The 27799-nt window shown below is 39.3% G+C and overlaps 1 protein-coding gene across 1 annotated transcript; it reads left to right on the forward strand.

Annotated features, from left to right (window-relative positions):
- The first annotated feature begins 15288 nt into the window (after positions 1–15288).
- LOC116250558 (plasma membrane ATPase) lies at positions 15289–26308 on the forward strand. The gene is made up of 20 exons (XM_031624266.2): positions 15289–15603; positions 19025–19144; positions 19257–19355; positions 19466–19603; positions 20096–20410; positions 20682–20888; positions 20987–21106; positions 21200–21319; positions 21414–21536; positions 21657–21761; positions 21844–21988; positions 22379–22543; positions 22647–22885; positions 23713–23745; positions 23856–23937; positions 24033–24193; positions 24622–24795; positions 24971–25153; positions 25276–25454; positions 25991–26308. The coding sequence occupies exons 1-20, from the start codon at positions 15547–15549 to the stop codon at positions 26085–26087; spliced, it is 2862 nt and encodes a 953-aa protein (XP_031480126.1). The 5' UTR covers positions 15289–15546; the 3' UTR covers positions 26088–26308.
- The last annotated feature ends 1491 nt before the right edge of the window (positions 26309–27799 follow it).

The following is a 27799-nucleotide window of genomic DNA, read 5'->3' on the forward strand; positions in this document are numbered from 1 at the left end:
TTTTTTTTTTGATTTTTTTCTTAGTTCACTATTACCACATTTCCCTTTTGTTCTTGACAACTTCGCTCTTTCAGACAATGACACTGCTTTTATTGGAGACCGAACACAAAATCTGGTCCACCTTGCTTTGGCCGGCAACAGGAGGACTTTGTCACCCAATTAACATGAGAGTCAGCTAGCTGATCATGGACGCCGGTCGCGTGCCCACTACCAAAAAAGCCACTCTCCCCTATTCTGCTAAATTATTGTGCAAAAGTCACTTTCCTTTTCTTTGCTGTGAAGTTCAATTTGCGTCCTGCACCACCATTAACCTGCGAAAGCTTGACTTGAATAATTCTGTGGAAGAGAATAATGGTTGATAAAACAATCTTGTAATGGATTAAATTTACAGTTGAAGAGAACCCCACGTAAGCGCCAAGTAGAAAGCTCAGGCTGCAAGATGATCGAGGCTGTTCTTGATAAGTAAAAAACAAACTACGTTTGTTTATTTAGTTATTTTTTAAGTAGATAGGCATAATTTTTAAGAGAGCCATTTATGATTATAGTTTCCTTGGGATCCGATCTGATGCAGACCGACACCAACACTCGTCAAGTTCACGAATGGATGCTTGGGCAGTTCAGTGGTTCCAATTAAGGTTTCATGATCACTATTATTTACTGCTTTTTGTCATCCAATCATTAGGTTCTACTACAGCTTATTTCCATTCTCTGATCTGTGTATGAACAGATATGCTTTGGAATACATGTATCTGACAGTGTTGACGACAGTTTCAGGCACATATCTTCATGACCAATCCTGCATTTAGTAGCCTCTTGGATTTGTTCTTTTCCTCGAACTGTTCCCTTAAAGCCATGCTACTCCATGTGGTTTCTCTCTTTAAAAGTAATCAAGAATCTGATTAGGAACCAGCTAAATGGAGTGTGGTTAAATCATTATAATGCAACCATTTTGCTGGTTTGTTCTTTTTTTCCTAGGTGCAATGGTGTTATTTAATTCCTTATGACCTTGGCTTCTCTGTCGTCGCCATTATTTCTTTTATATATTTTACAGCACATCACCCACTTGGGTCTTACAGCACAAGTACTTGTCCTCTTGTTCCCTTTCTATGCATTATTTTGCATTGGTTTTTGGTGGGATCTCAGATGGACAAGCTTTTCGTGGGCACATGCAAGCACAAGCTTCTAAGAAAAGAGTTGATTCATACCTGCCATTATGGATGTCTCATCTTGATTGTCTGACTTGTCAAAAGCCGTGTCAGCAGAATTTTTTACCAAGTTTTTTTTTACCTCTTTACTGATGCTTTTCAATGCCAGTGAATACTGGAATTTTTATAGTGGTAAATGGCCATTACTTCATGCAAAACTTCAGTGACAATGCAAAAAAGACGCTTTAATAGTGATATCGGTGATCATTTATGGGTCATCCTTTATCAGATGAGAAATGAGACTATTGAAGTCAGATATATGTGCGTGAAAGATTTAAAAACAAAATGAGTTTCATCAAATATATATATTTTTTAAAAAGAAAATGAGGAAAACAACTAGTTGGGACATGATTTTAGAGTTTTAGTTTCTTGGGTCCTAACGAAATCCACTCTTTCATGTATCGAAGAGACCTGAATCTTGATAAGATGTCAATCATGCACCAACTTGAATTCTATCAAATTCACTCACACACAAACATGGAGATCAGAGAGAGACTCCCCTACATTCCGCCTAGTGTATGTAGCGCAAGCTTTTAAAAGAAAGGAAAATAGCCAGGTCTGAAAAGCAAGGATCGTATCACTGAAAAAAGGAGGTGGAGATTTCAGATGTGGGGTCGCAGGGCGATCTCCATTGAATTCAGATTCCATTTATATGAAAAGACGAGAAAGAAACACAGAGAAATGATGGTCACCGTTGAACGTTTAGAGAGGCCAATACCATCCAATCCAGAATGGGAGCTGAGGGGGAGAGAGGTCAGCTACTTTTGAATGATTTGCAAACCAATTCAGCAGATAATGCTTCCCATAAAGTTGTGAATCCACCACCACCCATTGCACATTGAACAAGACAGTCCATATTCCCAGACATCTGCAGTCTCCTTATTCCTTTCCTTTCTGTCTTTCCTTTTAGACCATTAAAAGATTGGTAACGCAACGGGCTAAAAGGTACATATTTGACGACACCAAGAAGCTAGGAGTACTTCAGTACTCATTAGAACGGAGAAAAACGAAACAACCATTGCATCTTTGCACTGCTCCTCTTCCTTCAGGTAGAGTTTGCATGGCGCTTGAGTGTTTTTTTACATCATCACGAAGGAGATGGACAGAAACTTCTGTCATCTTTTTCTCAAGTAGAGCATCTCAGAAAGTTGGAAACAGAAAATAAGACACGATAGAGTCTCGTTATTTGTTAGCTTCCTTTTGATCCATCCCAACCGAACTATGAGTGGGCTAGTAATAAAGCAAACTACAACCTATGAGAATGAGTTAATTGGCAGATTTTCATGATTCGCCAACGAACCGATGTGATTTCTTTAATCAAGAATCAAATTTCAATTTTTTTAAGTCTTAGTTAATCTTGAAAGCATCATTCAAGAGTAGTTGCAAAGAAGAGACAAATGTTCTTTTTACTTGAAAAGAAAAGGGCTTGAGGATGATGCTACAAGATGCATGTTGGCCCATATTAAATACAAAATGTGGACAAATTAGCCTGCACTTAATAAATCAAAGATCTATACTAATGTGTCCAACGGCAATGCAAGTGTGAGTCAGGTAGTTCTTAGTTGCCACCCATGCGTGAGATTAGATATAAACTTTATTTTAAGGCTAATCATTAATTATTTTCATCTCATGTAGGTTGGCCTGCCAAGTTGACAGAAATCATATTGGTTTCATCAGATACCCAAAATTCTAAAGCGCAAGTGGATCTGAGATTGTTTAAAATAATTTTTTTTTAAAAAAAAAACATTATTCGACAATTGCAGTGGCCATCTTTGTAGATTTTTTGATTAGCGACCTTCGCTGCCGTTGCTTCTAATTCGATCAATAAGAAAAGAAGGATAAATTTGTTGGACAAAATGAAACCAACAAAATTACGTTCATAAACTTGGTCACGTGTCTAGCGCACAGGCTCCAAGTGGCGAGCCTCGCTTCATCCAGACACTATGTGGTGGATATAATTTTCTTCGCTTCTACTTCATTTTCCACCTGAATTTATGGTCCTTGTGAAGTGCTCAATCCTTCTCTTCATCCCATCTGTTGGCCACCGAAAATGACCATCTAAAAAGAACATCTTTTACGCAAACAAAATTCTAAAGAATGGAATTAAAAAGGAAAATAAATATATATGAGTGAACCTTTTTTTTTCTCTTTTTCTTTTTTTCCAAAGAAGAAAAACTAACAAAGTCACATTGAATGGTTGCCAGAATATTTGAAAGTATGAGTTGCCCTTACAGGTGTTGCATTAATGCTAATTCACAGGCATCAAGCTCTCTGGTACATCAACTTTGCATCTTTTTTGTGAAAAGTTGGGATTGGGGAGAATCCTTACCACGGTGGAGAAGGACCACAACGGAGCCCTCTGGTCCTACTGGAGATGGAACTTGGAAGCGCTATCTCTGTGACTGTGACTCACTTTCTTCCTTTTTATCCCCTTTCTTTCGTACCTTACACCAACCTCCAACTACATTAATACTCTTGTGAATCGATTTTTTTTGCAAAAATGGATCGGAAAGTTTTGAATTGGATACGAAGCATTTTTTTTTTTTAATTGAAACTGCTGGAAGTTTTGAATTCATGAAAAATCTAAAAAATCAAAATCTCATAAACTAATCCAGCTGATTTTATATATATGAAATCGTTCGACTAAGTGAGAGGCAGAGTATCCCGATTGGCTGGAGAAATCCACGTCCTATGTAATATAGATATATATATGAAGATGTGATTCATATGAATTACTTTTAACAAGAAAAAAAAAAAAAAGGCAAGGCTTGTGGGAGTAGCAGTAAAAGAGAGGATGGATGGACATATGTTTTATACGAAAAAAATGCAGGGATACACGGAACATATGCAAGGTAAGGATACGACCAATGTGCAAATTTTCATTTCCCTCATAAGCAACGAGTGTTCATGATTCCTGTACATAAGCATAGCCTTAGCACTCTTATATTGTGTCCCTGTCATAGTTGTTAACAACGCATACATGCAGAAGTCTCACAGAGATTTTTAGTTTTTCTCAAATTTAGATCAACTACAACATTTAACTTAATTTTTTCAATTCACAAATTCGAAAGAAAAAGTCAGTAGGCAACCGGCAATTTTTTTTTTTGACTGTACTGGTAAAAATTAATCTTTTCTTGAAAGATTTGTGAAGAAGAAATTGGTCAGTATATGACATTATTTGGCTCCATCACCTGCAGCCAGCAACTGTTCTTTGGCATATGCACGCACACAATCACCTGCCATTATTAAAAAAAAAATACTGCTCTTTTAAAAGAAAAAAAAAAAGCAAAATATTGCAACGAATATCCATTCTCGAATTTTCTTTGTATGTTAGCAAAGAAATTTTTTTTTTCGACAGGAATGAATAAAGTTTGAGGTAACAAAAGATTCTTATAAACTTCTCCTATTCAAAGGAAATTCTGCATTGTCTATGCGCATCGGATCCTAGGGGCTTAAATCCCATCTATAATATACTGATAGATATATATATATGTATTTGCACATAATGGAAAGGAATTAAAAAAGAACAAGTTGCTCATGCAAGTATAAAACAAAGGATGGTCCTGCGAATAATTTGAGAAGTAGTATACAAATATGAAGAGTGAGGTTGGTGCGGTGTTACATTATGCTGGAGCGCGTGGACAGTGACGTCGGTTGTTTGGCTCGAGCAGTGTTGCAATCACAGGCCTTACGTGGTCGCCTTGTCCAACAAGAACGAACAAGAGAAGAACAACTCCCACACGCATGTGCAAGCAAGGTTCCAAAAGCGGATTGTTACGTTCCAGTGCTTTGTGGTAAACTCAAATTTTACCATCGAGTGTGACACATTTAAACGTGAACAAATGTGAACCCTAACATTTCCATCTCGGCGTCGATGGAAACGGTCCCCAAGAGTTGGTGTATAAAACAAAACATTGTTTTGCCTTCAAACGTCATTTAAGACGTATTTTTTTATAGTAAAAGGTAGAGCGCCTACTCCTAAAGAGGTTTTCACTGGGTGTTTGTGACGAACTTAGTTTCGATCGACAAGTGAATGTGAATAACCTGCCCTCTTTCTCTTCCAAAAGTTATTGAAAGAAAATGTTGTTTTTTTTTTTTTTGTCTTGACACCCAAACAGACAATTATATTATTATAGAACCTACTTTTAACAAAACGTCGCTTTTAAGATGTCATCATTCAAACACAACCTAAAGGTTGGTAAAATTTAAGGGAAAAAAGGAAATTTAAATGTATATATGATTAAACTTCATGAGCGTATGTATACAAATTAAATGCTGCACCTATTTGAAATTCGACAACGTGCACTCTCTTACGTAAGCTTTCAGCCATTTTCCTTCTTCCCCTCTAATTTCTGCTTTTCTCACCGCTCGCGTCACAGAACCGGGCGCAGTCCTTACTGTCCCTACGTGACGCCTTCTTCCCTCGTCTTTCAGTGGCAGTTGTGAATTGTGATCCGACAAAGGAGGGGCTCGCCCCATGAGAAGGACCATATTCCCAACACCCAACCTATTGGCTGGCGCTGGGTCCCACTCCCTCCACCCCGAGCCACTTGTTCACCTCCAAATTTTTTATTTTCAAAAAAGAAAAGTATTATTGGCCACGTTAGTTGACCCATGACCCTATTATTATCAATTTCTTATGAACTTTCAACCCCAATAATTCTGTTCCCCACCTCGGGTTTTAGTGTCCCAATATATATATATATATATATACAGACATAGTGGCTTGGTGTTGGGACTTAAAAGGGTTGAACAACACGAATTCTTGAGTTCATGAAGTATCTGCGCATGCTGATTGTGAGTTGTCTCAATCATTTTCCTTTTTAGAGTTTATAAGGTGATTGGTGTAAAAATTAACGTATTTTTTTGAATAAAAAATTTATGCATAATTATTTACTTGCTATCAATCAAGTTAATTGGACAACTCATAATCCGCTTTTATATCCGTGCACGAGCAAAAATCTAGAAACTGTAATTGCCCGCTTCGCCGCAGCCCCTACTTTCAAGGCAGCAGCTGCCTCAGACTAAATTCTTTCCACAAAATTGGCAACCAAAGGGCCACTCACCAACTTCCTTTTGCCACTATAAAATTTTCAATACTGATGATGCTATATATATATATATATCCCCTACTCGTCACATTAGATAATGATCGGTTAGGTTGTCGATTTTGACGTAGAGATTAAGTTAAAAGAAAAATATAAAAATTAAATTGTATTTTCAAGAAATTGAAATACTAATAATAAGATCCTCATATAAAAGTTTGGCAGAACTGAGGCCGGTAGGCTATAGGTACCTATTTCGAATCCTCATGGCACCAACCTACCTTTTGTGCTACAAAATAGGCACTACTTAAGTGTAGTAGTCACAAATTTTGTATTCTAAAAGATAAGAAATTGAGTTGGGACTATGACCTTTTTTTTGAGCGGTGAAAAACCTAGATCACCTTAAAAAAAAATACTCATGCTAACAAAAAAACAAATCAGTTAAATTTGTTGCCTATCAATGAAAGATACATATGTCTCCACCTCCCGATTTCTCACATCATGATTTATGAACCCTCAAGGCTACGTTGGCATTGGCATTCAATAATAAGAAATGTAACGGGTTTGACTCCTAAAAGAAAAATTGATGAGATTTCAAGCCGGCGACAGGACCACTTTAGCTTGCTCGTCTTGCAATTTCAGAGAAATATTAAGCCTGTGCTTTTGCCTGATTCCGGCCCTTCGGTTTCCACCCCGGTGGCTGCTATATTTAATGGCAAAGGTAGAATTGTCAACTTCACATTCCCTTCCAAATCCCACCAAATTCTCTGAAAAAAGGAAGCAATATTGTAATTTGCTACCTCCAAACCATGCGCCTCTCCTCTCACCCAAACAACTCCAATGTCAGCATTGACTTGCACCCTCTTTTTCTTTTCTTTCTTTCTCTAGTTGACATTGGAATTAAGCTTCACGGCCCTTTTTTTTCTCGGTATTCCAAAAAAGGGTTTCATATTTGCAGAAAAATGCATCTCAGAACTTAGCCTTTCTGTTGCTGGCAACATGGGGTCGGCCTCTTTTTTAATTCGGCTTTACTAAATTTGGTTTGCGATGTATTAAATTATCTCAGTGGAACTCATTAACGTTTTACCTGACAAAGGTAATTCTTTATTCATTTTTTAATTTGCCCTAAATCTTGAAATAGTTTTTAAATGAAGAATTTGGTGTCTCGTGTGTCATAGCAGGTGGGAATTTTTCTATATTGTTTGAGCACGCGATCCTGAGATGACACACGGTGCTCGAATTATTTCGAGGACAATTATTGCATAAGATCATGCCTCCAAATTTGACTATGCCCAAACAAAGGGGCAGCTGCACTTTAGGAAGTCGAAAGCCAAGTTCTCTTAAGTTCCTTTCAAAACTGTCACAGTAGTAAGTGCTTTCTTTCTCATAGTTTAAAACTTTGGATTCTACTCCCCAACTTACCTTGCCTTTTTGTGGAAAGAATTCTGCGGAGATGGAAATTTGATAATTTGAAATTTCAAAGCTTGTAAAACTTAAAACTCGTCTAAATGAGGCAGTAAAAGTGTAAATTTTCTCGAGTTTTCACCAACCAAAATTGCTTACGTATATGGTCAGACTTTTAGAGGAAAACCAGAAATTGAAGTTGAAATTTCTTGGTTTTCAACAATCAAGATTGCTTACATATATGGTTAGATTTTAGAAGGAAAACTAGAGAATGAACTTGAAATTTTCCGAGTTTACAACAATCAAAATTGCTTACATATAGGGGCGGAACCAGGGGCCCCACCACACCTCCCTCAATTTGTTTTTTAATTTACATGTAATTTTAAATAAATTAATTTGTTTTAATATAAAATTTTTGAAACATTGTATTTTGGTCCTTACTAAAATTTTGAAGTAATAATTTGATCATCCTCATGAAATATTTTTGGCTCCCACCTGCTTATATATGGTCAAACGCACGCGTGGAGGAAAACTAGAAATTGAACTTGACAATGTAACGGAACAGTCTTTCAACAATGACATTGAGCCCACCATCATTTGCTTTCGGAAGGGTGCTGGGGGTTTCTTCTTCTCCTTTTAACTGATCATTTTTTAGCATATTTGCAACAAAGTACCTTACTTTTTGTTTTTTCCAAACAAAATCTTATATATGAGCCCCACTTTGCTGAAAAACTGCTAGACTAGTGTTTGAGGTTACAAGTTTTCAAGGTTTAGCAGTAATTTAATTTTGTTCCCCAACAAATCACTGAATTTGTTTTGTCTGATGTTCTTGTTAGTGGCTAACTAGGGAACTCATATTCCACCATTTCATCATAGGAGTATTTTTTTTTATTCATAAAAAGATGTTTTCTGGATTTTAATTTTGTTCTTATAAAAAAAGTTCTCCAGTTTAATGTGGAAGCTATTTTTATCATTTTTCATTCTAACAAACGGCCTTTTGTTGGGAACCTAACATATAACGTTAAATGAAAATAAGGCAATCATTTGACGGTTTTCCTGATAGAGAAAAACTATAAATCAGGTTTTGGAAATTATGGCTATAATGTCGGCCCCTAAAAAACAAACCACAGTGAAATCTATAATTGAGTCTAGTTCGACAACTAAACTAAACAGGCCGGGCTTGAACTATCGATAAGGGCTTCAGGTCAACTCGAACCGGAGTAAATTGAACCATGCACTGGCCCCATCTCTACTACCAGATGCTCAGCTTTGTCATATGCTTAAAGCTAGGAGAAAAAAAAAAAACTCGCTTTCACATGCCTCCAAATTAGTATCTGCTCAAGCGTTCCCATCCTCGTGATGATGTGAGCATCCCCATTGCATTTGGACGCTCCTTTTATGCCTTACTTAGGCTAAATTAGAAGGTTCCCGGGAGAAGGTTCGGACCTAGGGCGGGCGTATCGTACCCGACTGCTTAGGTACTTGTTTAAACAAAGCATTAAAAAAAAAAGAATTTTTAACATCTTCTTTTTGATAGAGATGAGGATGGATGAGGACAGCACCAACCGATAGAGGAGTAATCTGATTCGGAATCTTCAACCCGACACTTTTTTTTAATGAGGATATGAGGCAGTTTTTTCCTCCTCAAATGTAATAATAATGTTGAATGGATGTGGTTCTTGCTTGCTTGCTGCTCCACTCCAATCTTCAGATCTATCTATTCATATCCTCACTTTTTGGTACTTTAAATACACTTTTATCTTCAATTGGAATTTCGTTTTCTTCAAATTTTATTTCCCGTAAAGGCGGGATGCTTTAATGTTTCTAATCCAGTAGGGAGAGAGATTCTGAATCTAGTGTGAGCATCGGGTTGCGAACCCACCTCGAAATGGGCCGTTGGTTTTAACTGTGGGGGTAAAGTAAAGTTCAATAACTTAAGCTTTTATCGCCTTTCTCAGATCCATGGTGACAGATCAAACTACATGTAGCGTGAATTTAAAATTTATGTTATTGAGATCGTTAGTTTGTTTAAATAAAAAATAAAATTTATGTTATTGAGATCGTTAGTTTGTTTAAATAAAAAATTTCCCAAAAAATACATTTTTATGCAACCTTGGATCTAAGATATGAGGCAATCTAAGTTCTTGGTAACAAAATTTATATTCTTGTTCAACAAAAGATATGTATAAAGATGTGCATAAGGATAGAAGTCTATTCCCGGCAGCTTGTTTTTTCGTCAATAATTTTTGAATCATGCAGGAAGGGGAAAAGGGAAAAAAAAAAAAAAAAAAGCCCATCAAAGTTCATGGCACGTTGATGGTCAATATTATTCCTCATTTTAAAATAGTTGGTGCAGCAGTTGGCATCTAAGTAGGCTTGTTCCTTTTCAGACCAGATCGGTCAGACTAAGGCCCATAAGGATGGTCAACCATTTGACTGCAGTTGCGAAGGAGGGTTTTACTTCCTAATCACCTAACCCTTGAAGCCCAAGACGGCCGGGAAACATGAACACGCAACTATGTCCTTTCATGCTACTCGAGACTGGGTGTGAGCCCGCTGGCGGATGCGCGCGCTTAGTCAAGGCGATGGTCGGCTGGACCATCTTGCCTGGTCTGATCGAATTAATGTTCCCTATGACTGGTCAACCCAAAAAAGTCCATTCCAAGCTTCACATACAAGAGCAGGCTCGTTGCCAAAGGCCTTTGAACTCTGCCAGGCAGCCAGCCGCCTTCTTGTTTCATGAAGATCTCTTTCTCTTGGGCCTTAAAGAAAAAAAAACAAAAAAAAGCACGAACCCACCCGCACCGAGCCTCGGATTTCCCCATTATAGTCCATAGACTCGCGCGCTGCACTCATTTACTGGACCTAATTGGCCACAAAATATGGGTCTGTGTTCGACAAGCCGGTTGACCACCCTAATCATAGTCAAAGATAAAATCGCTCTTAGAGTTTGACTGGACCAAGATGATTAGATTTGGCACATGGGATCGTAAAGCAAATCCATACTCTTGAGCCCATGGATCTCAGATTTTGGATTCTCTTAATATCCAATACAGTTCATATTTGATATCCAACCCGAGTCCTGGCCGTTGGGGTCCCTAACGTTCAAGGCGGATAGTACAAACTAACTTGGGCAATGAAAGCTATTATATTTTCAACCCTTTGACGGTCATAATTCCATTAAATTATCCTTTTTCGGCGTCAAATTATTGAATATCATTCGCATTAAAAAAAAAACAAAAATCAGGGAGAAACCGATTGCGAATCTAAAAGTAAGGGTACTTTCGTCATTAATGCGGCCGGAGGCTTTACCAAGAATTTAGCTCCTTTAAATTCAATGCAAGTGTCTATAATTAGCTTAATAATTGTGGGCTCCAATGGTATAAACAAAGGAAATTCCTTTATTATAATTAACGAGATGCATGTGCTGACGGCATAGTCAATGTACTATTTTACCCCTAAAATGTAAACCAATCAGGCATCCATGGAGGGCAAGTCGCAAAACCACGAAGGCCAATTTCGAATTTCCTCGAGGGTGTTCCCGTCAATCGTAGAGCGAAAATGATTGGCGAGTCCGACGGAGCTTGCAGCCGTGATAAAAGTTCACGGGGATTCTACCGGGGATAGCCGGTTGCAGTCGTTCTAAAAAGTCAAAATTTCTGTAAATTACCAAAATGCACATAGCGGAGTACGTTCATGGACGAGAATGTCTTACAGGGATAAAATGATCGTGAAATGACCATAATAGCCTTTAACGGACGATAAGGATGCAACCATCTCGCACTGTGTCCGTCTCCCGTGAGATGGAAAAAAAAAAATTAGTAATTATATTAAACAACGTTACTTTTTTTGTTTTTAAGAAAAAAAAAAGACCTCTCCCTCGATGAGCTCAATGGTGAACCTTTAACAAGCTTTTTTTATCCATAAAATAGGGAGTAATGAGGTACCAATAGGGGGGTTTAAAGCTGTTATTTTGGAAAGCTCAATGGGTTAGGATTGCTTCAGAGCTTAAAATGGACACTTGTCAAGTAGAGTATAACACATTCACTCTTTTGCATTTTAGAAAAATAAAGTTTACATAATCAACTACTGACTGAATTTTCTCCAGCAGAGCCCATTTATTTCAAATAAGTATAATAAACTTTTCCTTGTGATGCCCATGAAATGGTGGTGTAGGAGGTAGATTCAGAGACATAGCTTGCGCATAACACCTACTCCTTTGAGTTCATTATTTTGAATTTAAAGAGTCACGTATACGAGATCCTCGTTTCACTTTTTTCTAAAGCATTGTCATTGCTGTTGTATAAAAAAAGGTTGCTGCTGATAATTTGGTGATCCGGTTGATGTCCAATTCTCAAATTGAATTATCATGCTTATGTATTCACCGAGGCACCAACTGAGTCGGGCGCTTGCTGGTGATGTATGTTGTTTCGGTGGTTTAGAATATGAGAAGGTGATGAGATTCGAGTAATGCGAAAGTTGCGAAGCCGAACGCTCGTTTGCACAATTAGTTGAACTGATACATCTAGTTGGGCGTTTAATGCACCAGTGTGACGCACATGGAGCAAAGTGCGCAGCTTTTTCCTCAGATTGTTGTGTATCTCTCATGAAAGGACGGCACGTCGACCATTTTGTTTAATGCCTCTTTTCATTAGATCGATTTACTAAGCAAAGTGTGCTTATTTGTTGAAAAAGTTCCATGATTTATTCAAGTTTTTGCATATAGCTATAGCCATATTAAATGTTTTTTTCCAGAAGTAATTTGAAATTATGTCTTACATCACATGAATATAAATATGAGTCGTGACCATTTATAAATCTTTGTATCCAATTCACCAGTGACACATCTTGTAAAAGTTCGAAATGAGGTCCACATGATTGCAAGAGGCATGTTCATACAGACCGTGGACGTGTACGTTGTAATACTTTTTTGTCGAGAACAGCTCCTCTTAGTGGTTCAGTTATTCATTCAAATTTCTCTCGTTGAAGTCAAATTCTTTTTTTTTTTTTTTTATGTCTACCTCTCGTTTTCTGCAGAAAGTGGAAAGCAGAAATTTGTGTGCTCTCTTTTAGCATAACTCCGAAGAGAAACTCTCGTTTCAATATTTATATAAACTTCCCTTTGACTGAAAATGTTAAATAAAGACATTAAATCAACGGGCCGTATTTTTGCTCTTTTAAGTTGAAAAAGTTTTTCTCAGTAAAAGTAGGGCGCTTTATTCGGTTAAATTGTGCTTCTGTTGGCTTTATTTGATAGCTATCAGCAGTCGGTAAAAGTTACGGAGCAAAAAATCTAAACAGAAGCCTGTGTGAGGAAGGACGAATTAAAAGCTGGCCCCTTATTGAAATTTTTTTTCTGGTCTTTCGAGAGCCTTTTCTAGCTAAAAAAACTATAGGAAGCTTCTCTTCAGGGGGTCGTCCAGAGTGATCAGGGCGTTTTGGACAATGTGCGCAGAGAAAGCACGCTTTTCAGGGGAACGCACGCCGGGCTGACGGTGGAAAAACCTGGACCCTGCGATCATTAGATCGGACGGCTCCCAGAGGCGGACTCGTGTTACGGTCGATCGTATTTACTTTTCATTTTTCAAGGAGTCAAGCACACGAGGTGGAGCATGCTTGCTTTTACTCCGCCCTCCTGGTCCACCGAATTCTCCGTCTTTTTTTTAATTGTCGAGAATGCCCTAACTCCCTTTCGGGTGTGGAATGTTCGGTTCTCTAACGGATTCGGATCCATCAAAATCGGAGCAGTACAAATAGATCGAATTGGATCGATAATCCCGGGGTTAGTATTTGACAGCTCGAGACTGACTCGAAGTGGATCTGAACTTACCCACTGGTTAAACTCTGGTTGGTACCAAATAATTTACCAGTCAAAACTCAAAAATTACTATTATTGTGTCTGTATTTAAGATTCACGCCAGTTTTATTTTATTTCACAATGTTAAGGCCTCAAAGATGTAAAATGATTTTTTTGGGGATTAATTTAAAATGAGAAAGAAACGGAGGGCAATCTTTCTCCTCTCTAACTTTCTTGAGAGGTTGTAGGGATATCAATAGGTACTATTTAGATCTGATATCCGACCACGCCACATAAAAAAATAGACATGAAAAAAATTTGACATCCGTTTAAGAATGGATCATATTCGTATATAAGAAATGCCATCAGATCAGTTTTACATATGGATTCCAATTTAATTAAATCCTGACCAGATTTGGATTTAGATCAGATATAGTTTTCAATAAATGTCCCATACTCAATATCTATAATATGGTTTGGATTGTATTTAAAAGTTGGATTGAGATTCAGATGTTAATCTAAAAGTCACATCAAGATGGAATTAAGAATATTAATTTCGATTTCAGATTTGGATATGGCATATTTTTTTTTGCTTGAGTTTGAATATGAATTCATATATATATATATGTATATAACTCTGATTCAAATCCAATTCATTGTATCTGTATGTGAGCCACGTAACTTTTTTTTAAATAAATTCTTATTACTTAATTTTTTTCACATGATATCACAGCTAAAGTTATGTTTTTCTGCCATTGTTTTTCAATCTGATTTGTTTTCAGCAATCTTCCAACTTTTTTGGCATAGAGGTTGGCGACATTGTACTTACTTTTACGGGTTTTAACTTAAATGAAGGATGAATATTGTTTTATTTGAACTTGCAATAACATTTCATGTTGACAACCTACTTCATGCACCCCATGACTTGACGGGGAGTGCTAGAATTTTCAATATCAATGAAGGAGGTCACTAAATTCTTCAATCAAAATATTTCCAGTAGATAATATTTTGTCCCAATCTTCAAGATTGGTTTCAATTTATTGCAGATGTACTTTCTAATGTTGTGCACTGAGTAAATAAGTAGGTAAATAACATATATACACATATGTATATATTTCTTCTTTAAGTGACATATTTTTTAGCACAGTCTTAGAGCAAGTTTTTGAACTGGTTAGCTAATGTATTCATAAACTTAACAAAAATGAGCAAAATATGAGGAATGGTCTTCTTCGTTCAATTCGGTTTACTTATTTTTCAGCTGAATTCAGTTCAACAACTGCAAAAGTTTGGAAAGCAAAGACAGGATTTATCCAGTCACTCTCACCCGTTCAACTGAGAGTCGGGTACGCTTTTTTGGACAAAGACATCCAGACCCGTTCGCTCATGTAATGTTACCCCCTTCCATTTCCTATAATATTCATAAATAAAACAGCTTGAACCGGAAGTGGATCAGGATTCGAACTTAAAGCGGTTCAATCCAACCCGATCTTCCTGGTTGGGTTGACCAACTTGGGGTAACGATGGCCAATTCTGCATATGACGGAGGACAAACCTGGCAACTACGGGAAGGGGAGGGTGCATCCGTAAATAGCAATCCATTCAGTGGTCGGTTCGGTAACGGCTGAGACGCGAGGAGCCTAGGGTTGACTAGAAGAGCGGGACCCGCGAGCGATGGCGGAGATCGCATCTGGTACGTCGATTTTCCGACTACGAATCTCTAGGAAGTCCACCGACACGTCATCGGTCATTAAGGTTAAGGGGGAGGCGGTCCCACCAGTGAACGTTCATACGGGGGAGGGAGAAGGAGGGCGCCGGGAGAGGGTATAAAACAATATGGTAGGAGCGGAGAAGGCCGTCGTCCTCCTCGGCGTAACTCGTCTCTGCCCAAGGAAAGCAGAGATAGAGCAAGCGGCGGACGGTGGTGCGAGAGAGGAGAGACTAGGGAGGAATTTTGCTTGTAATTCGCCCCTTTCTCTGCTTTTCTTTTTCCCCGCTATTTTTGGGGAAGTATACTATGAGCGTTGGGCTTTAGGGGACTGGTGAAGCCTTCAGATTTCCGACTCAAAACGCAGGAGGGAGTCAATTAAGCGAGACGATGGGGAACGATAAAGGGATATCGCTGGAGGAGATCAAGAATGAGAACGTCGATTTGGTGAGACACGCTCTTCCTTTTGCTTTTCCTGGTTGTTGAATTAATTTTTTTTTTCTGTTGTATTTTTAGTGCTTTTCGACTTCAGTCCTGGCGTGCTTTTTTTTTTTTCTGATTTGATATTCGTGTCATCCGAATTTTTTTTTTTTTTTTTTAACGTGCTTCCCTTCGGATTAACTTGCCTCAATATCGATGTTTTTTTTTATTTCTCTGGCCCCAAAACATGTTTTAGTTCCGGTTCTTCCAAATATGGTTGCTGAATGCGTCGCTCATTGCTATGCTTTTTCTTTTGTTGCACTTGTAAGCGTAAGAAGGATTTTCTTGTGGCGTCTCTGTCATCTTTCTCGGCTAAGTATTGAATTTAGTTCGTTTTACATTTTTCCTATGGTTTTTGAAAATTTTATTGATATATTTGGAATATATATCTGTTTTGAATTTTCTTTCTGTCTATAGTATCGGCTTTCCAAGTATGCACATCTCGTTCATATTTCTGGAATTTGAAAATCGGGATGCACTGTAATCAATTTTTTTGTGCAGTTGTTTATCTTAATTCATTGGGAAAGTTATCGGACTGAGACTGCATATGCATGAATCCCGCTCCTTTCTGAGGTCATTTTATATATATATATATATATACAGTTTAGAAGATTCGTTAGTTGTCATGCATGTGGTCAGGGGTTAATAATTTGGATTTTCTTATTTTTATCCATGAAATGGCTTTCCGGATACTGATCTCTGGTTTTCAGTGGAAATTTGCTTCCTTTCCTTTTCTTCTTCGAGCGATCGTGATTCTCTGTTTTCTTATTTAATGGCGAATACAACTGGTGGTCTTCGATTTCTTTTTTGTCATCTTCGAGAACTTAGCCTTCCTGGACTCGACCTACTTTTATTTTTTAATCTTCGTTCTGTGATAATTTTGCTTGTTGGTGTCTCAGTAGTCAAGTCAGGGCACTGTTCTGAAAGTTGCCATATTCTTCTTGTTCCTTTAGCTAAGCTGTAGACTTTCTCAGCGAAGAATTTTCGCAGTCAATTCTTTCACTGTTTTAACTAATCTTTCCGGCGTTCGTTCTTAATAAATAAATGTCAGGCCCTTCTAATTACCGACGTAAACGCAGTTTCTTGTTTTTACCGCATCTCGTTTACTGCTGGGAAATACCGTGATCAACGGTGCATCTGTTGAAGTTGGACGGCCGACTCAGCGATGATCGGTGGCCAAAACAGCCCGGCTGGTTAGGATCGGGGTGCCTTCAGGCGGCTCCCTTTTTCTATCTTTCCTTTTGGATGACATCCGTGATTTGGATTGCCGGCAGCTGAACGCTTGAAGATGTGTGGCTCTAAAAGAAGCAAGGTCACTGGATGAGGTTTATCGCGGAGACTAAAGCGTCTCTAGACCCAATCCGGTCTACCGACGAGCCCGACTAGAGACTTTGTTAGTTTTCCGAGATGCAACAGCTGCATCATGCGTGCGAGTGTGTTTTCCCGCGGTTGACTTTGGGAACTGCCGGCCGGGCTCTACGATCAGTGGAACCGCTGCGGACCCACCTCCGGGCCGCTGGGTCACGGGCATCACGGCGGAGGCCGTTGAGGGCCTTTGCCTTTTTTTTTTTTTTCCCTCAACTACGGGCGGGCTCTTGTTTTCTCCACCTCCTCCGGGGCCAGCTCCCTCGTTTCGGTTCGGTGGCCTTCCTTTTCAATAATGGGCAAATATTCGCCTAATGAATAAAGGTACTGGGCGAGTGTACTGAGTTTTGAACCGCCGTTCGGACCTGGTGACTGCCATGGTTGGTTGCGGGCCCACCTTACTAGACTGTGTTCCTGGTCGTGCTTGCTCTTTATCCTCTACTTTCAGCAATGAAATGAGTAAAGAGATGCCTAGTTGTGGACTCTGTTCCCAAACCAGGCGAGGCATATGCTCCTGAGACTCGAATCGAATTTTTTGGACAGGAAGTGGGCGCATACATGGACATCAATCAGGTCACGGCTTTTGCCTGTTCGCCTTTTCCTCTTTTTTGTTTCCTTTTTGCGTCACCTGCACAGTGGATCCGTTTCGTGTCAATTTTCTTTTCTTTCCAAGAAGCTTCACCTTCAACGCTTGCAAGCCTTTTTGAAAAGCCACCAGAAAAGCTTTATGGTATTAGGTTAGCTTGTGTAGGAAAATTCGCAAAAGATGACAATTTGTACAGGAGAGTAGGAATAGGATGGATGTGAAGTGGCACCCCGCCGTGCCATTTCTCGGCGCGGCTTAGTGGCCACGCTTTTTTCTTTTTCTGGTTGGTTGGGGGACCGAGTACAGTCTTTAGGGAAAAGAAAAGGATTCTTTTTCCTCTATGATTTTTGCGCCGTTAGTTGGAAATTATGTAATACAGGATTCCTAACTGTTATTGCTACCGCTTTTGCCCGCGCATTCGAATTTGGTGCATGTTTCTCTGTTCCAAAAACACGCATATTCTTGTTTTTGTGGTTCACAGTTCATTTCCTCTGTGGTACGTCTTTCAGTTTTTTCTCAAGCCGGGTAAAAAGTTCAAATTGAGAATCGCAAAGTTCTTGTTTTCAGGAAATATATTTTTTAGAAATATATTTTCAATTCCAGATTTTCAGACCTCAAGGACGGTATGAGAAGCTTCAAAATAGATATTCGTTAAAAATATTAAAGCCGCGATTTGAATTTTATCGGAAAATTGTAGCGCGCTTGACAAGATCTGACCAAGTTTGGGGGTGGTACAAAATTCCCAGGAAAACGATTAGGATGATAATTACAAGGCATCTGGCTTATCTTTTGTTAAGACAATAGGCGGGCTATATTTGGTATTAGATGCAGCTACCCTTTCAGTCGGAGCTCAGATGTTCTTGGACCGGGTGTGCTCCAATAGTATGTGAAATAATAATCGAGTGCTTCGTAATGCAAGTAATTTCGTTCGAGCATGCCATAGCACCTAACCACGGTTCTTGGTTGCTATACATCTGTCCTTTGGGCTCCACCAAAATTTTTTCAGAGTACTTCGTGTTGGCAATTTGGCATTTTTTTCTTTCTAACTTAAATGTTTCCTTGGCACGGTCACAAGAACGAGGCGTGCCGATGTTATTTTAAAAAATCAGTTATTTGGAACAGATCATGTTTTCTCGCTATTTTAACTTGATAAAAAGTGCCCTTTAAAGATATAGATATAGGCTTAGCTATTCGGGATTCGTATTTATTTTATCATTTTATGGGTTAAAAATTTATTGATGTTTTTCTACATACGCGATAGATATATTGCTGCTAGCTATATCGAAAAGTTTCTACGCTACGAAGTTTTTCATCCGTTGGACGTCGTCCGTTATTCCTGTTAACTTTCTACAAGCGCTGCTTCGGTAGAAAATGAGAATGAGAACTAGATAACGGTGGAGTTTCGTGCTAACCGTGATTTGCTCTTGTTTTTGTAAGGAACGTATTCCGATCGAAGAAGTCTTCGAGCAGCTCAAATGCACCAAGGAAGGTCTGTCATCGGACGAAGGAGCCAACAGGCTCCAAATATTTGGACCGAACAAGCTAGAAGAGAAAAAGGTATTATTTCTATTCCATTTTTTTCTGTAATTTATTTTTTCAAGCATCTTAAATTTTCAACGTTCCTGTCAAACTCTTTTTCCTGTTGCTGAGCTGCTTCGTGTAACTGCAGGAGAGCAAGATTCTCAAATTCTTAGGATTCATGTGGAACCCGCTTTCTTGGGTTATGGAGAGTGCAGCGGTGATGGCAATCGCGTTAGCAAACGGAGGGGTTTGTGCAAACTTGAAAACTTTTTTTTTTTTTTCCATATCAGGCATAATCATGCACCACGAAATCTCTTTGTCCCCTTACGAATAAGAACTTGCCTTTCTTTTTGACAGGGGAAGCCCCCAGATTGGCAAGACTTCGTCGGAATTGTGGTTTTGCTGGTTATCAATTCCACAATCAGTTTTATTGAAGAGAATAACGCCGGCAATGCGGCTGCTGCACTGATGGCAGGTCTCGCTCCGAAAACAAAGGTAAAACTTCAGTTATTTTGGTTGCAGAATTCGTGTAGAGGCTTCTCCTACGCTTACGCATTGCGCGGTTAGGCCTCATTAGAACCAATGGTATTCCAAATCTTCTTCTTTCGAAGACAGCAGCAACAGGGTTCATCATATAAATAAATGCACTACTATAGGACCCACTTCCGTTCCTCTCGGTCAGTGATCTTAAGACGGGCTGCTTAATTTCAGAGAGAATAATAAGAGCATCTGTTCATTCTCCGCTTGATTCAGTTGCATGGTATCCAAGAGTGAATTTTCTCTTAATGATAAACTAGAGGAGTAAACAAGTATACATATGATGAAGCCTCAACTTTCAGAGTAGCCTGGCTAATGAAGTATTGGCAACTGATGAAATTTGTTGTGGCTGTCCTGCATTACACTTCAATTGCACTTACAAGATTCGTTCCAATTCACAAATGGATTGAGTATGAGTTCTTTTCTCTTTGGCATTTCTCTTGGTTGCAGGTCCTTAGAGATGGAAGGTGGAGCGAGCAAGATGCTGCAATCCTTGTTCCAGGAGATATCATTAGCATCAAACTTGGGGACATTGTTCCTGCTGATGCCCGTCTGCTAGAAGGAGACCCGTTAAAGATTGATCAATCTGCTTTAACTGGTGAATCGTTGCCTGTTACAAAAAATCCTGGAGATGAGGTGTTTTCTGGTTCTACTTGCAAGCAAGGTGAGATTGAAGCTGTTGTCATTGCAACCGGGGTACATACCTTCTTTGGAAAAGCAGCTCATTTGGTTGACAGCACCAATCAAGTTGGGCACTTTCAAAAGGTCTGTAAGCAAATTGGTGATCGTTGATGATTTTTTCAGTTTTTATGTTCAATCATTCTTGGAAAAACTCAACATTGTGAATTCAGCTTACGACTTTTATGGTTTGTCCTATATTTATATCAGCTGCATCCTGCATATCCATTTTCACGCACGGGAAAACATTTTAGTCTTGCTGCTAGTTGACTAGGATTAGCTTGTGTTGAATAAGCCACTCATGGTTGTGAAGTCCAGTGATGTTCATTTAACAAATTGTCCACTTGTTACTCTGCAGGTCCTTACAGCCATCGGTAACTTTTGCATCTGCTCCATTGCTGTTGGAATGGTTGTGGAAATCATCGTGATGTATCCAATTCAACGCCGGAGATACAGAGATGGTATTGATAATCTGTTAGTTCTCTTGATTGGTGGTATACCCATTGCAATGCCTACAGTTCTCTCTGTGACTATGGCAATCGGTTCACATAGACTGTCCGAACAGGTAGTCACTTTTTCCTAGCTCCGTTACTTTTCCCCCTCTTTTTCAAATGTATTTGGAACTGCTGTGAGCTTGATAATTATGTTTGCCAACATTGGCAGGGGGCCATCACGAAAAGAATGACTGCCATTGAGGAGATGGCTGGCATGGATGTGCTATGCAGTGACAAGACAGGGACGTTAACTCTTAATAAACTTAGCATAGACAAAAATCTTATCGAGGTAAGGTCTTAATTTGTTTGTTTTATTTATTTCCTTTTCTCCAACCTTGACTGGGGCTGGTTGATTCATTTCAATGTGGCTGCAAAATTTTAGGTGTTTACAAAAGGTGTCGACAAGGAGTACGCCGTTTTGCTTGCAGCTAGAGCATCAAGAACTGAAAACCAGGACGCCATTGATGCTGCCATGGTTGGAATGTTAGCAGACCCAAAAGAGGTAGACCGAGAACGCTGAGACGGGTGTATATTTGGTTTTTACATAATTCATATGATAACCTTCATCTGACTCAAGGAATTTATTTCTTATGCAGGCACGAGCAGGAATAAGGGAGGTTCATTTCCTGCCATTCAACCCTGTGGACAAGAGAACAGCTCTCACTTATATTGAAGCAGATGGAAGCTGGCACCGTGCTAGCAAAGGTGCTCCTGAACAGGTAATCCAGCAGTTGGAATGACTTTCGATTCCTAACTCCCAAGAAAAGACCGACAGTTTCTTCTAGCTAAGCCGTGAAACTAACTTGGTTTTTTGTTTAATCCCTGTGCTTACTGTGCAGATACTGACTCTTTGCAATTGCAAGGAGGATGTTAGGCGCAAGGTGCATTCTGTGATTGACAAGTTTGCAGAACGTGGCCTTCGCTCTTTGGCTGTAGCAAGACAGGTCTGTCAGTATTCCTGCATGACTTTCTGCTGCATCATTTCATGATGGAATGCTGCTCATGTGATTTCTTGATCTGCATCAGGAGGTTCCCGAAAGAAACAAAGAGTCTGCTGGTGGACCATGGCAGTTTGTAGGGTTATTGCCATTGTTTGATCCACCAAGACATGACAGTGCAGAAACCATCCGTAGAGCTCTCAATCTTGGTGTGAACGTGAAGATGATCACTGGTATATCTTGTTTATCAATATCTGATCATCGTTAAGGCAATTTGCTTCTGAATATACTAGAGAAATCAGCCTGGTAACACAAAGAAGTTTTGAATGTATATGGGCATATGTGCTTGCATGCGTGTTTCCATCGCACTGTCAGGCGAACACCCGAAAAAATTCTTGCTGTTAAAGAAACGATTACTTTAATCCAGCCAAACTTTAATATTCTTGAATTTCTAAAGCTTAACAAATTGACCATGATCCTGGACAAGTGCATGTACGAGCTTCCAAAGAAGTAATAGATACATGAACGTCCATCCATCCTTTTCTCTCACTCTCTGTTCATGTACACAAAAACACACATGCACGCATATTGAGGCTAGCTTATGTGACGTGCCACGTTTGCAGGTGATCAGCTTGCTATTGCTAAGGAAACAGGAAGAAGGCTTGGAATGGGAACAAACATGTACCCTTCCTCATCTTTGCTTGGTCAGAATAAAGATGCTTCCATCGAAGCACTACCTGTTGATGAGCTGATTGAAAAGGCTGATGGTTTTGCTGGAGTTTTTCCAGGTATGTTTTTTCATCCTGACTAGAATCTCAAGCAATCCAATTACAGCATTTCTTATCAATGCTCAATTATGATCTTTGGGCATTGCCTAACTTGTGGATACAGAGCACAAGTATGAAATCGTAAAAAAATTGCAAGAGAAGAAGCACATTTGTGGAATGACTGGAGATGGAGTGAATGATGCTCCTGCCTTGAAGAAGGCAGATATTGGAATTGCTGTTGCCGATGCTACTGATGCAGCCAGGGGTGCGTCGGATATTGTTCTCACTGAACCTGGTCTTAGTGTCATTATCAGTGCTGTATTGACCAGCAGAGCTATCTTTCAGAGGATGAAGAACTATACGGTAACTGTTTATAGCATTATTCCTAACAATTGCAAGTGAGACTGATCATAGTCACAAATACCCTTTTTTTTGTCTCAAAGCTTTTCCACGAGTGTTCATTGAAAAGTTTGTTTTTCTGGGAAAGTTTTTGGAATCCAAAAAGTTTGAAAATTTTATTACTAATTATCTTACAAAAATATTGGTAAAAAATTAAAATAGTTAGAAAAATCTTAAAAGAAAAGTTCAAAAATATACTAAACGCGACTTTTTTAAAATCGCATGATATTATTGTTGTATTTTCATTCCACGATATTTTCAAAATATCATGATATTTATCTTTTTATTTGTAACTACATTTGGTTGGACCCCACGAGACCGACTCTCAAGTGACGCACTTGGTTAATAATGCTCTAGTTTTGAGCTCAGTTGCCAATCGACCTGACATGGGTTGATCTTCGCTAGTGGCATTGATTTAAGATTTGAATCCAACGATTCGTTCTGTCGCTTTATATTGGATAAGATAAGAGTTAGATCAGTTCTTCATGTCCCTATTTATCTTTCTTGGTTATAGGCATGACAAATTTACCTAAGCCCCGAATTTAACTAAGCCTGATGCAGATCCTGCACATTTTAGTTCTGAAGGCATATGCCTATTCTTCAGTTGCAAGTCCATCTCCATAAAAAATTGGAAGGTTTATGATATTTCTACAAACATTTAATTATACTGACGCTTATGCCACGGGAAGGCTACTTATTTGCCATGAGCTAATAACTAGTTTAACATGCTTGAAGTCCTCTGCCTAACCGGCTGTGACTGATACGATTTGGATTTGATAATGTGTTTGCAGATATATGCTGTCTCCATCACAATACGTATTGTTGTAAGTACCATTAAACAGCTTCTTTTGCTTTTGTCCCGTGCAAAAATATATTGCGTGGTCATTATCCCCTTGGCTTCTGTATTGAGTTCCTTTATATCCTGAAAATGCAGCTGGGTTTCATGCTTATTGCACTGATTTGGAAATTCGACTTCTCCCCCTTCATGGTCCTGATCATTGCCATTCTAAATGATGGTTAGTCTTATTCTCTGTGCTACTGTTAAACTGGCATAGATACTTCTTGAAAATGTCTTTTCAACTAACAATGTTTGTGACAACACAACCTTTAGGAACCATCATGACGATATCGAAAGATCGTGTCAAACCATCTCCTCTACCTGATAGCTGGAAGCTGAAGGAAATTTTTGCTACTGGTGTGGTCCTTGGTGGTTACTTGGGTCTGATGACTGTGATATTTTTCTGGGCTATGCATGACACAGATTTTTTCCCGGTAAGTGCTTACGAGTGTGAAAATAAGTGAACTATGAAATGATGGGATTGCCAAACTTCATGCTTCTCTTCGTTAGTATGTTTAGTCATGTATAAAAACCAAGATTGCGAGAATTCCTCTTCCAGAGGCATTTGATTCTTAGGTTTCTTATTGGGAACTTTGGCCTTTTCTTTACACATCTCAAAGATTATGTGCACATTCATCCTGATACCTTACTGACCTTACAATGCTGAATTTCCTTGTACATTGTTTCAACGATCTGAAGTAATTTACCTGAATGGAAATTTTGGGTCATCTATCCAGAAATGTGATCTGGTTTCTCTCAGCCTACTTTTTCTGGAAACGGAACCTCTTATTATAGTATCTCTTGTGTGTCATTATATGCCGCCTGGATTTGGCTCTTCATGGGGTTACTTTGCTATTTACAGGATAAATTTGGTGTGAGATCGATAAGACACAGCAGTGATGAAATGATGGCTGCATTGTATCTACAAGTCAGTATTGTCAGCCAAGCCCTCATCTTTGTCACCCGTTCTCGCAGCTGGTCCTTTATAGAAAGACCTGGTCTCCTTCTCATGAGCGCCTTTGTGATTGCACAACTGGTATGAGCTTGTTTTGTCTGGCCATTATATATATATTGGGAATTCTTAGTGGAAGACAACTATGAAGACGTAGTTTTTGAATGTATGCATTCATCATCAGTGTTAGCAGGAGGCTGTATTGAACACAAGGGTATTATTTACTGGTTATCCTAAACAACCTTTTCTCCTTTACAAGGTGGCTACTCTCATTGCTGTCTATGCACACTGGGGCTTTGCAAGGATTAAAGGATGCGGATGGGGATGGGCTGGTGTCATCTGGCTGTACAGTGTTGTCTTTTATTTTCCTCTTGATTGGATCAAATTCGCTGTACGCTATGTTCTCAGCGGAAAGGCATGGGACAACCTGCTCCAAAACAAGGTGATGCTGATTTCCTCTTTCTTCCATTCTTATTTCGTCTCCCTTTTTGCCTTTGCCCCGTTCTCTCCATGCTGCTTTCTCAAGAAATTTTCTGACTTCCCTGCAAATTTTCCTATTGTCAGACTGCATTCACCACCAAGAAGGATTACGGAAAAGAGGAAAGAGAAGCTCAATGGGCTCTTGCTCAACGAACGCTGCATGGGCTTAAACCTCCAGAGTCTGCCCTGTTCAATGAGAAGAGCAGTTACAGGGAGCTGTCCGAGATTGCTGAACAGGCCAAGAGGCGTGCAGAAGTTGCAAGGTATGCGAACTTGTACTTTTATTTTATCCCTTCTACGTGATGCTACTAAGATAAGGTTCGCATTCACCCAGTAGAAAAACACCTAATTTTATATATTTTCTCCTGGAGAATCCATTTCGAAGGTCCATGTAGTGTTTGGAGTAGTTAAGCCATTAAGAGGGTTTTTGTTAGTGAAGAAAAAACTTGATCTGCTACAATTTTAGGCTACATTCATGCGAAGAAGTCTAGATTTCGAATAAAAATGGGGTAAACTTGAGTATGCTAAAACTGTAGGCTACATTCACTCGAAGAAGCCTAGATTTCAAACAGAAATGGGGTTTTCTGCAACCATTTCCCCACAATTTGTATTAGCTTTTTCGATCAACTTATCAGATCAATGGGTAATGATCCTCATTTTGGTTGGAAAAGTTAAGTTTGCTTTGGCAAAGCACGGGTTGAGGGTATTTGCTTTTCCCATATCTACTACCTGTCAGTCAGTAGGGTTGCATATGTTGGTGAAACAATTTGCCTAAACGCATTCTTCGCTTGTTTTGCAGACTTCGTGAGCTTCACACCCTCAAGGGACACGTGGAGTCGGTGGTGAAGCTGAAGGGCTTGGACATTGATAACATGCAGCAGCACTATACCGTGTAGGGTTCGACAACGTGTTTTTTTTTTTTGAAGAGGTGATGCGATAAAGAGCTTGGTATCGACGGACCATTGGCTAACACCTATTTTTGCTTTCCTTTTGTCCCGTTCCTACTACTGTAACCTCTACATGTTCCGAATTTTGGTGCAACCTTTGAGCTCCATACCAAATATTTGGAATAAGAGTTGTCGAAAGTAATTTAAACCAGAATTAAATTTCTCAAGTATGTTACGGATCTTGGTTACATTGTGTGTGCGCGTCTGCGGGTGAGCAAGTGAGGGGAAGAGATCCGTGGCCAGGGTCCAGTAAAAGTTACGGATCTTGGTTACATTGTGTGTGTTGTCTTCTGGTGAGCAAGTGAGGGAAAGAGATCCGTGGCGAGGGTCCAGTAAAAGTTTGATCTACTAACTCAAGTACACGCCTTATGACTCATAGTTGTGAACTGGACAAAAATCTACATATCACAGAAATTGGACGTGTGTGCACCATTTTACGGCATCTCAACCATCAACACGAAAATACTTGAAGCTTCATAGAAGTGTATTGTTCTGCATCACGTTGTAGAAATAGTTTCAGTTACACTAACACCGATTGCAAAAATACCAGGGCACAAGCTTTCTCTAGGATCTCAATTAGGTTATCCGGACCACAATGAGTGTACTTAGTCCCTGAGCTAAACGATTTTTAAGATGAATGAATTTCACAGTCGTTGATACCAGATCATTTTCGCCAGCTCCCCATGGTGTAGCTCTAGATCTCGAGGTAAAAGGCCATTTCACCAGTTAAAATGAGAAAAAATGGGGTTACGAGAACCATGTTCTGCTCTGACTTTGAGATCTTTTTATGTTCCAAACGAACTCAAAGATACTTAAAGAAATCCTGGCTGTCGGTTGGGATAGTTTGGAGGATTTCAAATGGTAACAGTTACCTTGCTGAATTGGAAGATCGCTGTTTGCCTATAGAAATAGTTGGTCTACTTCCATACACATAACTCATTGTTCTGTTCAAGCGGAGCCCGTGAGATGTAATTCCAAAGGTGCACCTTGCCAACGGAGTTGAAACAAGGGCCCGATTACATCCTTGATCCTCATTCCGCACCCAAATTTCCAGCAAGTATGTAGTTTAATTTGCTAGTCTGAAACAAAAAGCGATGTATATTCAGCAATTCTGTATGACTTGTCCAAAACCGTCGCGATCTTAAGCGCCATGATAAGCTTTGATCGAGTGCTTTTTAAAGGCACCAACTATTATCTTGACTCTTAAAAAACGAGTTATCCAGATCTGTGGTGGTTCGCAGAACATGATGCAGTGGAATAGATAGAGATCACCCAAGACCCAACAATACCTTTGCCACAGCTTAAAACACAAACAGAATCTTGAATTTGATGATTTTGGTTTCACAAGAAAACATAACTGCAACGACGTTTTCCCATCAGGTGCCTTGAATTTCTTGTATAGAAAATTTTCTCTTAACAAAAGTTCACACCAACGTCGCGGTCCACATTAGAAGTATGGTTTTCTTGTTATATGAATAATCCCAGCCATCCACACTTGTAGGGAACGTGAAATCGGACTTTCACTAAATGATGTTTATATCGGTCAATTTAGTTGGGAGGTTGGACCCTTTTCCATTCGATACAGGCACCGATTCAACGATAATTAGGAACCACCTGGCACACCTTCATATGTTATTTTCTAAATGGTGCGTTTTCCTACC

This window comes from Nymphaea colorata, chromosome 3 (genome assembly GCF_008831285.2).
Source record: "Nymphaea colorata isolate Beijing-Zhang1983 chromosome 3, ASM883128v2, whole genome shotgun sequence".
NCBI lineage: Eukaryota > Viridiplantae > Streptophyta > Magnoliopsida > Nymphaeales > Nymphaeaceae > Nymphaea > Nymphaea colorata.

What these genes read in the sequence shown, in the direction of transcription:
- LOC116250558 (XM_031624266.2), top strand. Translation starts at nt 15,547, where the DNA reads ATGGGGAACGATAAAGGGATATCGCTGGAGGAGATCAAGAATGAGAAC. An exon ending in AGAGGATGAAGAACTATACG is followed by an intron (nt 22,886 to 23,712) that starts GTAACTGTTTAT and finishes ATGTGTTTGCAG; the next exon opens with ATATATGCTGTCTCCATCAC. An exon ending in CCATCACAATACGTATTGTT is followed by an intron (nt 23,746 to 23,855) that starts GTAAGTACCATT and finishes CTGAAAATGCAG; the next exon opens with CTGGGTTTCATGCTTATTGC.